Raw genomic sequence first — 15,454 nt, 5'->3', positions numbered from 1 at the left:
TGGACGTGATGCCCTGCGGGGTGATGCTGTCCGTGATTGAGTTGGTGAATGGTCCGCGCGGTCGGTAGATGAGGGTTCCCCGGAGGATGGCGGTAGGGCTGGCCTGTATCTTGAAGTGTAGGTGTTCCATCAGGTCTGAGGGCTCGTCGGAAAGTGTGATCAGTCGGAGGGTGGATTTGTGGACGATGGCGATTCCACCCCAGGGAAGGTGGGGTGGTCCTTCCGGGATATTTTGTATCCTTGGGGAATGGCGATGGCGATGTCAGGTCCCACGGTGGTGTTAGTCCAGGTTTCAGTGAGGAATGCGACGTCCGGGGTGGTGCTGTCGAGGAGGTCCCAGATTTCGGTGTTGTGTTTGTGGAGGGATCGGACTTTGAGGAGGATGCATTGTAGGGTCTTTGGTGCGGTTGCGTTGCTGCGGGCGGGTTGTGCTGTATCCATGGTCTTGGCGGTGCTGCAGGAGTGGCGGCAGCGGGGACAGCTGAATGGTCCGTGGGTGTCGGCTGGTGATGCTAGCTTGCAATTGTTGTTGCGATCTGGACTGAGTGCGTAGAGTGCCACTGGGCTGTAGCGTTGGCGGGTCGGAGGTCCAGGTTTCCTGGAGCTGGTCACATTCGGGCGCAGACGGGACTGGCTTTGGCGCGCTAGCACAGCGGCCGCCATTAATTTGTGGTCAGCTGGGAGGCGGGAGCAGGGAGGGGAAACTGGCTTGGGCTGGTTGTGCTGGGGGGGGGAAGGGCCCGGGGGCAGCAGCTGCGGGGAAATCCGGGAGAGGTGTGCACAGAATAAAGAGTATAGTGAAGAAGAGAATAAAAGTGAAAAGGAGGATGGAAAGAGATAGAGAGTGACAGTGAAAGGGTGAAAAACAAAGGTGAAAGGAAAAAGGTGAAAGGAAAAGGCAAGCAGAAGAACGGAGCGAGAGAAAGAGTGAGAGGTCCACTGGACCACCAGGGATGAGGGGCAGGTATAGCCTGCGGGTGGAGGCGGGCCTCGTACACCAACACTCGAGAGTGCAGGGGCTCAGGAGGGCCACACTTGATGGTGTTGGGAGAGTAATTTCACTGACAATAAGTCAGTGGTCTTGCTCGCCTGTCCCCGCAGCGGCTGCCATTAAGTAGGGGTCGGGAAGGACTGGACAGCTGGGCCTGTACTCTATTACATCCGATATTGGATCCCATAAAATAGGGATGCCGCTCACTGACCTGCTGATTCTGTGACCTGAGGAATCCCTTTCTTGCTCCTGAAAGACACCGCATTCCCTGTGGCAGAGGGCGGCTGGTGGGAGCGTTACTGCAATCGGCGGTAAATCACCTCGCTCTCAGCGCGCCCTGCCCAGGTTGTAGTGCTTGGGCTGTGTCCAGGAAAAGCCCACCGGGGGACTGCGAGGCCCAGAAACCACCGCTCCTTGGAGCCGGCGCCTCTTCCCCCGGCGGCCACGCCCTCTGAACTGACCTGCTCCTACTTAACCTTTCGCGACACCCGCTGCGCGGGTGCCGATCACTGACCTGCTGATTCTGTGACCTGAGGAATCCCTTTCTTGCTCCTGAAAGACACCGCATTCCCTGTGGCAGAGGGCGGCTGGTGGGAGCGTTACTGCAATCGGCGGTAAATCACCTCGCTCTCAGCGCGCCCTGCCCAGGTTGTAGTGCTTGGGCTGTGTCCAGGAAAAGCCTACCGGGGGACTGCGAGGCCCAGAAACCACCGCTCCTTGGAGCCGGCGCCTCTTCCCCCGGCGGCCACGCCCTCTGAACTGACCTGCTCCTACTTAACCTTTCGCGACACCCGCTGCGCGGGTGCCGCTCACTGACCTGCTGATTCTGTGACCTGAGGAATCCCTTTCTTGCTCCTGAAAGACACCGCATTCCCTGTGGCAGAGGGCGGCTGGTGGGAGCGTTACTGCAATCGGCGGTAAATCACCTCGCTCTCAGCGCGCCCTGCCCAGGTTGTAGTGCTTGGGCTGTGTCCAGGAAAAGCCCACCGGGGGACTGCGAGGCCCAGAAACCACCGCTCCTTGGAGCCGGCGCCTCTTCCCCCGGCGGCCACGCCCTCTGAACTGACCTGCTCCTACTTAACCTTTCGCGACACCCGCTGCGCGGGTGCCGCTCACTGACCTGCTGATTCTGTGACCTGAGGAATCCCTTTCTTGCTCCTGAAAGACACCGCATTCCCTGTGGCAGAGGGCGGCTGGTGGGAGCGTTACTGCAATCGGCGGTAAATCACCTCGCTCTCAGCGCGCCCTGCCCAGGTTGTAGTGCTTGGGCTGTGTCCAGGAAAAGCCTACCGGGGGACTGCGAGGCCCAGAAACCACCGCTCCTTGGAGCCGGCGCCTCTTCCCCCGGCGGCCACGCCCTTAGAACCTCCCCAATAAACAGCCAGCCTCTAACGTGCCGCGGGTCGCGCGCGGGTCGCAGCCCGGGGCGAAGACCGGGCAAAGAGCGGGCCGTTCAAGGCCGTTAGAGGCTGGTAGAGACTGGACTGGGCCACCCCTCTGATATTTTCATCTGAAAATCCCCAATTTATCACTACTCTAAGAACCCCCTCTGACTCATAGCCCAACAAGATTAATAATGGTTCTCACTAGAGGATCCAAAATCAAAACCAAAGCCCCTAGCTCAGTGGGTAAATTGCTTGGCCCTATGGACGACTTCCTAATGAAAGCTAATACATTTATAGATCAAAGTATTTCAATGATGGAAGAAAGGGTCTCTTTAGATCTGGCATTTGCCAAAAGATCCTCACTGGGCATTCTGGCGCAAGCCAGATCCCCAGTACTAGGAGCTTCAAACGCTGAGGTAGTGCCAACTCAAGAGAGACGCAGCTTGCCAAACACAGTAGATCTGTCAGTATCCCAGTTTGCAGACTCCCAGCTCAGCTTTGATTTAGAAAAAACACCAGAATTACTCTCGGTAACATCTCCACAAACTTCCTCCACAGACAAAAGAATAGAAAGGGGTAGGAGGGAGGGAGCTATTAGCAAGAAAAGGGCGCCCAGAAATCCTATCACACCAAGAAGCCTGGTGCTGCCATCCAGCATCTCACAAAATCAAGATGATAGGTTGGTACAAATAGAGATTTTAGCATCAGTCCATCAGTCAGAAACGGAACTATCTACTCCGATAGTCTTGGACCCTCACCTTCACACACAAGCCCAAGTGGACTTGAGTGTTACGGAGGCCCAAGAATTAACACTTTCTAGCATAGCTAGTATAGTTAAACAGGCACTCCAACCCTTAGAACATCGATTAGTAATTCTAGAGTCGCAAATCTCAAAACTCCTAAAAATCCAACAATCAACTTTATCATCATGCTCACAAAAAACAGGAGGAAATAACACTAACAAATTAACTATTACCAACTCAGCTAACGCTAATCCATCTTTGCCCAACCCGCAACAAAAAACTCTCCGGATAACCATTCCAAATGTGCCCGCTAATAAGAACACCTTAAATTCGACTGAAACATCAAAAACTGCTGCTGCCCTGAGTACTACTAATAACTCGCAACAGGTAATCACTTTAACCTCCTCAGGTGCGACACCTACAACTGCAGTCACCCCGGTCGCACCCAGCAGCTTCGCTAATAAAATTTCTGGCAAAAATGTAAATAAATCAACAACAAAAACTTTAGTCCCCTTAGTCCCACCACCAAAAACCCCCTCGGATAGGCCCAAGAGAAATACTGCAAGGAATCCTGGCCCCTCACGACTCCCAGCAGATTTCCCTCCTGAGGCCTCACCGTACGTGGTGGTTATGGCCGGTGTACCCGAATTAACAGATCCCAATTCGGAACCGGCTTGGTCCTTAAAAAATAAGGCCCAGCATTGGCTCCAGACCAACCGCCCGATTCCATCTACCTGGCGCGGAAGAATTAGATCCGTAGCAAGGGTACCGTGGGTGGGCAGTACTAGAAAAACCATTCCCGGGGATTGTATAACGATCACTTTTGAGGACCCACGCATAGCGGACTATGTCTGCGCGTGGGAAGATATCACCTCAAATGGAGGAATTAAGATCAAGTCACTTTCCTTCTTTTATCCTTTTAGGCAAGCGGACCGCTTCATACAGGAGCAGGAGCCTCCCTGGTCTGTTCCATTCCCCAGGCAGGACGACCTACCAAACCCTAGATACCATGCTCCCCCCAACATATATGAGCCAGATTATTCCTGGCACACAGTAAGACAACGCCACCAGGGTGGACGATGGGACGATAGAAAACCCCACACGCAATGGCCCCCATTCAGAGGTCAATCCCGGTGGGATCCATGGCATAACATCCCGTTATACAATAGGTACAGTGGCCTAGAAATGGTCGACTGACAATCAACAGAGATCATTCCAAACGAGCCTCACGTATTCCCGTCACCACAGCTCCCTATTACTTCCTTAGATTCCAGAAACAAGGAATTCATAACCTCAATAGAAGAATTAAATGATGACTCTTCATCAATTACAGTTCTTTACTGGAACACCGCAGGCCTCCGAAATAAAATCGAGGATGGATCCGCGCAGAAGTTCCTAAACCCATATCAAATAATTTGTCTCCAAGAGACATGGTCACTAGAAGAACTACACCTACACGGTTATAAAACCTTCTTCATTTCAGCATTGACCAGCCCAATGGGCAGACCGAAAGGCGGATTAATAATTTACATTGCAAACACCCTACCACTTAACAAAGTGGTTACACTCTCTCAGGATGCTAACCACCAAATCCTCTCACTAACCCTGGCAAATAAAGAAATAATCATCTTGACCAATTTATACAATAATTTACCGGAAGAAAACTTTATAACTCTCCTCACAACCCTATATGATAAATTAAAACAAGTTCATCACTGGAGATCTGTAAATAAGGCAACCAACCTAATCTGGGGAGGAGATTTCAATCTCCACCCCTGCACAGCGACCAACCTATTGTGCTGCGGGATAGTGGACGAATTTAATGTACCTTTACCGCACTTTGCTCATAATAAATTGGGAAATGCTATTAACACTGTCCTGTCGGACTTGGATCTGCACATTGTAAACCATCCGGAAGCAGACCCAAATAAATTCATACCGACTTACGTGGGCAGAGGTCATCAAACTACAGTAGATTTTATACTCCTTTCCCCAAACCTTATGAACAAAGTTAAAGACTTTGGGGTCATTGCTAACCCCCTCAGTGATCACTCAGCCTTAACAATTAAGATTTCTATGCCATCCAACTCCTTCCATAAATTGGAGATGGCGACCACTCTCATACAGAACAAAATCCAGGTCGGTAAACATAACGGATTCACAATTAAATGGGCAAAAATTAATCCGCAAGATATAACGAAAAAATTAATAACTCGGACCTACCCAAATATTGTAAAATGCCTTGACCTTGCATCAAATCATCAGGAAGTTCTGATAAACTTTAAATCAATTTTAGATTCCATAAAGGACCTACTCACCTCAAAACCCAAATCAAACCGTTCTATAAAACCAAGATGGTTTAATCATGGTTGCACAGCCGCACTAACAAAATTAAAATCTGCACTTCATAATAAACCGCGAAACACAGCTCAGATCCAACTCTTGAGGCGTCAATATATAGGGGAAAGAAAGCTGAGAACTGCTCAACTCAAGCAAAAACTATGGGATGACCTCCATAAAGGCGCAGTGTCAAAAAACAGCGAGCTATTTTGGCGCACAGTCAGAACTCCATATCTCACGGAAACAGGTATCCCAAAAATAGAAGTCGCTATCGACGAAAACACATGGGTTTCTCACTTTGAAGTCATCTTCAAAAATACTTCATCAACAGAACAACTACCCCCAAAGGCCCAGTATCCCATCCTGGTGCCTTTTGATATTCCAGATCTTTTGGAGGCACTGCAGAACAGCAAACTTGGCAAGGCACCAGGACCCGATGGGGTCCCAGTGGACCTTTTTAAAAGCAACCTAGATCTTTGGGCCCCCATTTTAACTAGAGTCTGTATAGCGGCCGCTAATGAGGGAATCCTAACCTCTTGGACCAAATCAATAATGGTCCCCATTTTTAAAAAGGGGGACCGCCAAGATGTAAAATGCTACCGGCCTATTTCACTGCTGGATTCGCTCGGGAAAGTAGTGGGGAGAGTGATCCTAGAGCGTCTTCAGCAGTGGAGCGAGGACCGGGGCATACTCTCTGACATTCAATTTGGCTTCCGCGAGGGCTTTGGCACTCTAGAGCAGGTCCTTAACCTCACCCTAATAATGGGCAAATACACCCAGGCCATCCCAACTAAGATCTATATGGTCTTTGTCGACCTTTCCGCAGCTTTCGACTGCGTTTCACATGCAAAGCTGTGGAGGGTCCTAGCCCAATTAGGAGTAGATCCACCTCTCTTGGACTTTCTAAGAGAGCTCTATACCGGAGCAACGGCCAGAGTGTGCTTTGGCGTAAATGGAGAGCTGACGTCGCCGTTTAGCGTAGGGCGTGGGGTCAGGCAGGGATGTGTCCTGGCCCCCTTCCTCTTCTCACTCTATACCAACGGTCTGGAGGGGGAGATGTTGGAGGGGGCTCAGGACCTCCCGCGCATAAACCGCCGCCTGATCCCAGCCCTGCTCTACGCGGATGACGCTGTTATCCTCGCACGAACACCTCGCGAACTCCAGAAAGCAGTGAGTAGGTACACGACCTTCATGGGCAACCTCGACCTAATGGTGAACGTGAAAAAAACGTTCGTAATGACAGCTGGTAGAGGCCAAAAAAGAATAAAACCCATACAGCTCAATAACCAAAAGCTTGAAGCTACCCCCCAATATCCTTATTTGGGGGTTATGATAGACGACCAACTCAGCTGGAAGCCAGCAGTGAACACAAGGGCACATTTGTTCAAGAGGTCAATCGCTGCCCTAACAACTTTCTCTCAGAGACTAGGCAAAAGGGCACCAGTGGAGCTCCTCAAGATCTACAACGCCAAATGTCAGGCTATCGCAACATATGGTGCGGGAGTTTGGGGTTACACCGACATTAGTCTTATCCAGAAGGCAGAAAATGGTTTTTTAAGATTCCTGTTAGCCACCCCCAAAGGTACCTCAATCTATGCAATGCATTTAGAACTAGGCATACCCTACATAGAGGACCTAATTAAAATAGAACCGCTGATGTTGTGGCGCCGCATTTGGATGTCAGACAAAAATGCATTGACACAAGCCATCATCGCAGACTCAATGAACTTGGACAATTCCACAAAAATAAAGTGGCTTTTATATGTTAGAAACTTTTTTAATGATCTAGGCTCAGAGAACTATTACCTGGATCCGGTAACTATAACAGACATCTCGAAAAAAGACCTCAAACAGAAAGCACTAAGACACCTGGAATCCTTAAGACTTGCATCCAACGCATCAAAAACGGCAGTTATCCACGCAAATATGATTCAACTAGCCTATGACATTCACCCGTATCTGGCACTTCAAACATCAACCTACGAAAGAATGTTAATCACAAGATTTAGGCTAAACACCTTCTTTAGAATGGTTACTTTTCCGTCACAAAACTGTTGGAATGCCATTCTCCCGCCCTGTCCATGTGATGGTTCATCAACACAGTCTAATCTGCATGTGATCCTGCTCTGCAAATTCCATCAAGCCCACAGAAAGATCTGGCTATTACCGATATTAAGATCTTGGGGGTTGAGACAATGCAGACCCGCTCTTTTAAGACTGCAAATGCTGGAAACGGAAAATGTCTGTTATTTCGTTAGTAGTTTCTTAAAATCCATTATGAAACACAGAAACAATCTTTAAAAATTCTCGTCAAGTTCACTTTGAGCGGCTCCCTGCACATTCTTGATCGATTCTATTTTTTTAATTGTGAAATCAATTTTATATGAAATATTATGTAACATATGTATTTTTGCACTGTGTGATATTTTCTGCTTCTTTTATGGTTTTTCCATTGTGAACAAGCCGAATAAAGATTTATATATATAATAGGGGTCAAGGGGTGAGAGCAGAAACGGGGAGGTGTTCCGATGCGCAGAGTCAGGAAAGGAACGTGATAACAAAACTCAACTGAAATATTTTTTTAACTTCACAAAACTTTCACTCAATGGTTTTTGCAGGAATGGGTTTCCAGGCCAATTGTTGAGGGTGTGATGCCTGTGAAACAAAAAAAAAAGGAAAAATACCTTTTTGTTGGAAACACTTCCCACAGATCTGCCCGACACATAATGGTGTGCTTGCTACAAGAAAGAGCTTAGATTCGGCTAATTTCAATGCACCTGCTGCAGCAGACATTTTGACAGCTAGCACTGAGCACTATTTATAATAATACAGATGACAAATCATAAGAATATTACATGTGCAATCCATGTTGGTGAGGAAAAAAGTTAATGTGGCAAAAAAAAAAAACGTTTATAAGAAATTATAGGTATGCAAGGTTTTTTTTTTACCTGTTTATGCTAACACAGTGAGTCACTTCATCGAAATAATATAAAAGGCACAGGCGGCTAAGTATCTAGGGTGTCCTCTCAAAGGACTTTCCCTTGGTAAATCAGCAATTATTGGTGTCAAAGAAACTAGGCCTCACCCAAGGCCCGAAGTCTGACAGAGGTACAGCGTCGTTCTTCTTTTATACCCGAGGGAGCGTTATAACCCGATAATGTGGCTATGGGCTTGCTCAATTAATTTTGGTATCATTTTGCCTTTCTTTTTTATTTTCACTAGGTAAAATGTAACGCAATTTTGCTCCGAGGGGCGGTCTTTTAAACAGCATAGTAATACCAAGGTTGCTTCTTCAAGGGGCGGCCTGGTGAAGTGTTTTGATGTATGGCTTGAATTAAGGTTGAGAAATAGGATTGTGTATGCCTAATAGCCGTTTCCAGTGTTTTGGATGCATGTTGTCCAGAGTCCGCCCCAGTTCGTTAACTGAAAGTGACGGAAGAGCCATAACCTTTCATCAGAAAGCTAACCCGCCCCCGACACCCTGACCTCCGCCATTACTTATAGTTTAGACATGGCGGCCGCGCGCGCCCGCTCACTGGAGCGTGTCTGTTTACCTGCGTGCAGAGCCTCGGCAGAGAGAGCGCCAGCTTAACCATGTCAGGCAGGATGGACTGGAAGAGATGAAGGGCCTCAGCTTCCTCCAGCGCCTAGAGGGAGACAGGAAAACAAAACATGAAATACGACACAGTTTCAGTCGTCACTTATTCTGAATCTAGCCATGTTACAAGATTTAAGGCATCTTTTCAAACAATATCTGAAAACTAGATAAGTCAGTCCAGGAAGTAGCGGTGCCCGTAGTAATGTCTTTATCCACTAGTAAAAGATGTTTTCCGAAACCCTTCACTCCCCCCTCAGATTAAAGCTACATTTCTGCCCTCAGACGCAAGTTGCATTTATCATTTTGCCTGCAGGTAGGGGTTCTCGAGACAAACACCAGTCATTCGTTTACGTTTTGAGGTTGCAGAAGTAACAGGAAATCAATACTTCAGTAAGAATATTTATAAAACCATGGCATAGCTGTCTGGCCTCGAATTGCCCCCAAATAATCAGAACAGAAACAGGAATCGTGCTCAAATACATTTGAATTTGTTTCTGCCTGTATTAGCTGGTGTAAGTGTACATCACAAAGGAGTGGGGAGACCTGCCTTTTTTTTACAAACATCTGACCGCGCAACTGTTGTGGTATCATTATTTTCGGGTGAAGCAAGAGAAGACAGTGCTGTGAGTAGGCCTCTCAGCCGTTCATCGCCTTCAATTGACACAATGTGCGCACAATATATAAGGCTTCTTCAAATTTCATGTCTTAGTCTGGACACCAAAAGTAACTTACCTTCAGCAATGCTCTTTCTGGTGGATACTCGATGTAACTGCAGATTCCTCACTTTGAGAATATCCCGAAGCACCAGTCTAGATCCAGAAAACTCAACATGCAGTGGCCCTGAGCGCCAGTAGGTGGTGTCTGCAATTCTGCATTAATGCAGTTTCACTTCAGACGTGAAAAGCTGAGCCGCATTTGAGCACCACACCCAGGCACCCTGATGTCACTTTCTTTCATTAACTTGTCCACTCTCTCAGATGCAGATCCCACCAGCAAATTGGAAGACTCCGATTTTAGATTCCTAAACTGTGACCTTTTATATGGAAAGGAAACCATTCTGCAGAACAGGGAGGTGAGAGAGTGGAGAAGAATCAGTGGTTAGATACGAGTATCCACCATAAAAATAGTTACCGGAGGTTAAGTAACTTGTTCTTCTGAAGGATACTTCTCACCACAAATTCCTTACCATGGGAATAAGGTACCATAGCAGTACCTCTTAAGGTAGTGGCTCTGTGAACTGGCTCAGACCAAAAGGTCCTGCAGGACTGAGCACAGAAAATGCCGTTCTTGACAGACCTGACAGTTGAGGCAGTAATGCTTTGTGAATGTATGAACATATACACGTAGTCATCTGACAAATGTCCAGCTAAGGTACTATACCATGCTAACGTCTGATAGTAGTCTTAACTCAGGTGGTTCCTCCTCCTCTTTCTTCGCTGCTTGCAGCCAAAGATAAGTTCAGCTTTTGTGTCTCTTCCACATATATATATAGCTTTTTATTGTACGGTTATCATTTTGCGCATCGCGCTGTTTATTCAAAATGCTTTCCCCCTGTGTCTTGTGTTTCTGGTGTTCATTGCTCTGGGCGTTACACCGACGCTGGGCGCCTGGCGCTTGCCGGCGTTTCTTCTTTGGGGGGGGGGGGGGGGGGGGTAGTGAATTCCTTAGCAATCGGAATTCAGAGCACAAGCACTGCCGCGCACGCCTGGTATGATCTTTGCCCGCAGTTACGCCCCTGATCAGGGTCTGTGCGCTGAGTTAGGGGTATTATCCCTGCCTTTGATAGATATTTTTTTCTTACGCCCCTGACATCGGGTCAGTATAGCCAGCAGTCTTACTGCCTGGGGTGGGGGTCCGTATTTCATTAGGCCTATAACGCTCCTTTTTGGGAGTCAGTAACGCGGTCAGTGTCTGCTGTGGACCCAGTCTTTACTGTGGGCGGCCCTTTTAAAGTTTTTCTGGCACCAGGGCTGTGTGGGTCCAGGACTGAGGCCCTTTATATTCCGCACATTGCTTGCTTTTCTCTTGGCTGACACCCAGCCTTCTGTATTTTGAGGGATACCACCTCTAAGTCCCTGTGCACTTCCTGTCTCGTGAGTGTCTGGTGTAGTTTGCACTATGGAGGAGTTCCAAGAGGATGTCTATCAGGACGACCAGTGGGAAGAAGACCCCCTTACGGCCCTCCAGTGGGACGACGATTTTTACGATGCTGTAGATGCATCCATCCATAAGGCGGTGGAGCAGGCCATGACACCCCTTGAGGATAGACTGTCTCGTAAATCTGACCAAGCCTGTGAGAGGCTGGCCAAGGCGTCCCAAGGCTTATCTGCCGTTCCTTCCACTTCTGACCCTGCGGCGGATGCGCAGCCCCCAGCGAAGCGCGCCAAGCCTACTGGCCCGACTACGGATGCCTTTGACCGCCTGAAGCAAGCGTTTTTGGCCAGCAAAGCACCCCAGCCGGCCGCTCCCCCTTCCCCCCCCGGCGCCCCCAGCTCCTGGGGACGACGATGATGAAGCCGCTGGCCCATCTCGCCCTTGGCGTCCTTCGCGCCCCGACCCCTCCTCTGACGGGCAGAATCTCTGCGCGGATATGTTGGACCCGGAAGACATCTTTCATCCGCGGTCCTCCGACTGGGCCCCCTCTGATAAGGTCGCCCAGTATGTGGGCAGTAGGATCCGCCGCACGCTTGAGCCTGCGACTCGCAACGGCCTTCGGGCAGAGTGTCCTCTGCCTTCCCTGGAGGGGAAGGTGGCCGCCACGCCGGACATTGATCCGCGAATGGGAGGCATGGAATGGACGAGCCATTTTCGGTTGTGCGCCGGATATTGTCCGACACGAGCAGGTCCGGATGGGGCGCGAGGTGCGGAGAATTTGCCACGGGAGGTGTGTGGTCTCCATCGGAGCGGAAGTTACACATCAATTGTCTAGAGCTATTGGCGGGCTCGTTCGCGTTACAGTGCTGGACCAAAGACTCGATCCGGTCCTGCGTCCTTCTCAGGATGGACAATGTGTCTGCGGTTCGATACATTAATCATCTTGGGGGCACACGCTCCAAAGTCCTCTCGGATCTGGCAGCGACCTTTTGGCAGTACTGCCTGACCATCATCTTTCGGACACGGTCGAATACCTTCCGGGCCAGGACAACCAGGTTCCGGACTTCCAGTCTCGCCAATTCTGCAATATGAGTCTCTGGAAGCTGCACCCCGGGGTGTTCGCGGATCTACAAAGCCTTTGGGGTCCCTTCTCAGTGGATCTCTTTGCCTCCCACCTGGATCACCAGCTTCCCCGGTTCTTCAGTTGAAGGCCGGATCCCCTGGCGGAGAAGTCTGAAGCGTTCCTTCAGAACTGGAGGGAGGAAGTGAGTTATGCTTTTCCTCCCTTTGCTATGATCACATGGGTGACGGCCCAGGTGCGGCGTCAACTGGCAGACGTGGTGCTCATCTCGCCGATTTGGAGATCACAAGTCTGGTTTCCAGTTCTTCTGAAACTTTCTTGGGATTTTCCAATCCCACTCCCCCTGTTTCCGACTCTTCTCTTAGATTTGTCAGGGAATCCTCATCCTTTGATCGAGCAGGGTTCTCTGGCGCTCATGGCTTGGCGGATTACCGGGGACGTTGGGCGGTCCCAGGCCTTTCAGAATTGGCTGCGGCATTCATGGGCAAAGCCTGGGCAGACAGTACTGTCAAGAGATACCGGTCCTCTTGGGGACGGTGGTGTCGTTGGTGTTTGCGATGGAGTATCAATCCCAATCAATCAATCAATCAATCAGAGCATTTGTATAGCGCACTACTCACCCGGAGGGTCTCAAGGCGCTGGGTCCGCTACTGCTCCCATGGCAGCAGACGTGGCCTCCATCTTGAATTTCTTGGCCTCACTTGCGGAAGGAGGTTTGGGGTATCGGACCGTCAATACCTTTCGCTCCGCTATATCTGCAGGGCATGTCATAGCGGACGGCTCGCCAGTTGGAGAGTATCCCTTGGTCTGTCGCTTGCTCTGTGGTATTTAGCTCTCACCGCCTCCGGAACCCCAGTATTCCCATCTTTGGGATGTTAAAAGGGTTTCGAAACCGTTACTTTCCTGGCAGCCAAATAGGTTTTTTTCGCGGAAGGAGCTTTCCGCAAAACTGGCCATGCTTCTTTGCCTGGTCTCTTGCAGGCGGGTCTCGGATATCAGAGCATTGGATGTGTCTGGTAGGATTTTTTCCCCTACGGGTGTTACTTTTACTATCCGTAGACGCACCAAGAGTGGGGTGAAGTCTATTACTTATCCTGCGTTTCCGGATTCCCCGAAGCTTTGTGTGGTATCTTGCCTTAAGGCTTACGAGGAGATGACGGAGGAGTTTCGTCCTCCTGGGGAATGCCAGTTGCTTATCTCTTTCAAGAAGCCCCACAAGGCCGTGTCTTCTCCCACGATTGCCCGTTGGGTCAGGTGGGTAATGCAGGAAGCTGGGATCGACTTGCCTGTGTTTGGGGCACACTCTGTAAAGGGGGCGATGGCCTCCAAAGCTTTTACCCTGGGAGCACGCCTGGAAGACATTCTGAATGCAGCAGATTGGTCTTCTGATTCTACTTTCAAGCGGTTTTACTTCAAACCGGTGATTGATGTGGCTCATGTGGTGGTGAGCAAGCTTTAAACAAGCATAATCCTCGACTCCGGTCCTGACGTAGAATGAAAAATCTTCTAGCTAGCATAACAGAAAGTTTCAATTCTATTAAGGACTCGGAGGCAAGGATTATCCCACCCAGGGTACAAGTTCCTTGCTGTATACCCTCCCTCGTATTGGAGTAAGTAAGGTCTTGCTTATTTGCATCGCTTGTTGATGTCTTGTTTATTACATCGCTTGTTGATGATTTGTTGTGTTTTTCTGGAGTATCTCTTTTACAGGGATAATTCTTTGACATTTTCTGTCATTGATATATGCATTGTTCTTGCAGGCGAGTACAACAAACAGGATTCTTGAAATGTCTGGTATGGCTGACCGAGCGACGAAAGAGGAGGAGGAACAGTTTTAAGGGACTATCAACGCCTTGGGAGACCATGATTGGTGCAGAGGATTGTACATTCTAGCCATGGACTCGCTATTGTTGTTTGTTTGTTTTCCCTATGGTTCATGGGAATAGTGGTTTGATCTGCTTATCTAAAATGGCTGCTATTCAATAAAAGTGGAGAAAGAATAGCATGATCCTCACCTCCAAGTCCTTAATAGAATTGAAACTTTCCGTTACGCTAGCTAGGACATTATTCATTGATCCCTACTACAACTGTTGTATACTGTTTATGTGGAGATACACCTTGCTGTCAAGACTCCAACAACAATTTCAGGAGATCAACTGTGGCAAGCATGGATATGTAAATTCTGCAAGCTCGGATACAGTACCCTGCTTTGCTGCTGCGACAGAAGATCTTCCTGAAGCAACAGCATGATCGAAAGACAGCAGCTCATGTACATGGGTTCAGGATACCACACTTTCCAGGCCCAACCTGTTGCCATTAAGATGACTTGGTTCAGTTGCTTGTGATCTTCAGAATTTAGGCAGAAGATTCAGTGGCAGTAGATCCAAACTGCAGACAAACGCAGAGAGAGAGCTGTCTTGGAAAGTCCACCTTGCAAATGTGCCGAAATTCACGTTCTAGGCAGTGGTGCAAAGATGGAGATAGGGTTCTCCCCATTGATAGAAGAATGCCTGTGCCATCTAAATGTGCAAGTACCATTCGTGATTGGCAAAGCGTTGGCGGCGGAGTACGTCCGCACTGGCATTCAGAGATCCCGCCAGATGGTTTACGACCAGAGAAATTACTTGCTAGTACAGGTGTTTTCACAGACACAGAGCATCCTGACATAGAGACCTAGACCACCACCCAGCCCTGCTGGTTGGAGCACCACATGTCAATTATGTTGTACGTGACCACCTGCACCAGCCTTCCTCTGGTGGATGGTAAGAAAGCCTTCAAAGCTAAGTGGATCACCCTAAATTCCGTAGGACAAAGTGCTCGGATTTCCACCTCAAACAGATGATTTCCCTAACCCAGTAGTGTTCCAACTGTGACCCCCGTCAGCTCTGGGTGGACTACAGAGAGGGGTCTGCTACTGACAAAATTATCAGATTCCCCTGATGCTGTGTCCACTGGAATTTGAGGTCCTACTCCAGAGCCTGCATATGCATTTAGTATGTTTGGTCACCAGGATGAAGGAGGCCAACAATCTTCAGAGTCTCAAAGTCCTCCACACTGAGATCCATCAGAGAGGCTTAAGCATCGGAATCATAGCCTGAATAGCCTGGAGACACTGCTCCGGAGGTAAAGCACAACACCGTACCATATACAGAATATCTCGGATAAACTAGAGCATCTTGGATTCATTTGTGCCTTTCACTTATTGATGGCGAATGTCAATGA

At 49.0% G+C, this 15,454-nt stretch overlaps 1 protein-coding gene across 1 annotated transcript in view; it reads right to left on the bottom strand.

Moving 5' to 3' along the window:
• The window catches only part of PARG (poly(ADP-ribose) glycohydrolase), a 911,041-nt gene that overhangs the window by 363,400 nt on the left and 532,187 nt on the right, over positions 1 to 15,454 (bottom strand). The window contains exon 8 of the mRNA XM_078643350.1: positions 9,014 to 9,106. Coding sequence (XP_078499476.1) covers positions 9,014 to 9,106 — 93 coding nt within the window. The remainder of the gene's footprint in view (positions 1 to 9,013; positions 9,107 to 15,454) is intronic.

The sequence above is a fragment of the Lissotriton helveticus genome, chromosome 5_1, assembly GCF_964261635.1.
Source record: "Lissotriton helveticus chromosome 5_1, aLisHel1.1, whole genome shotgun sequence".
In the NCBI taxonomy this organism is placed as follows: domain Eukaryota; kingdom Metazoa; phylum Chordata; class Amphibia; order Caudata; family Salamandridae; genus Lissotriton; species Lissotriton helveticus.
The sequence above is the reverse complement of the archived record's forward strand: the minus strand, read 5'-3'. Positions and strand labels throughout refer to the sequence as shown.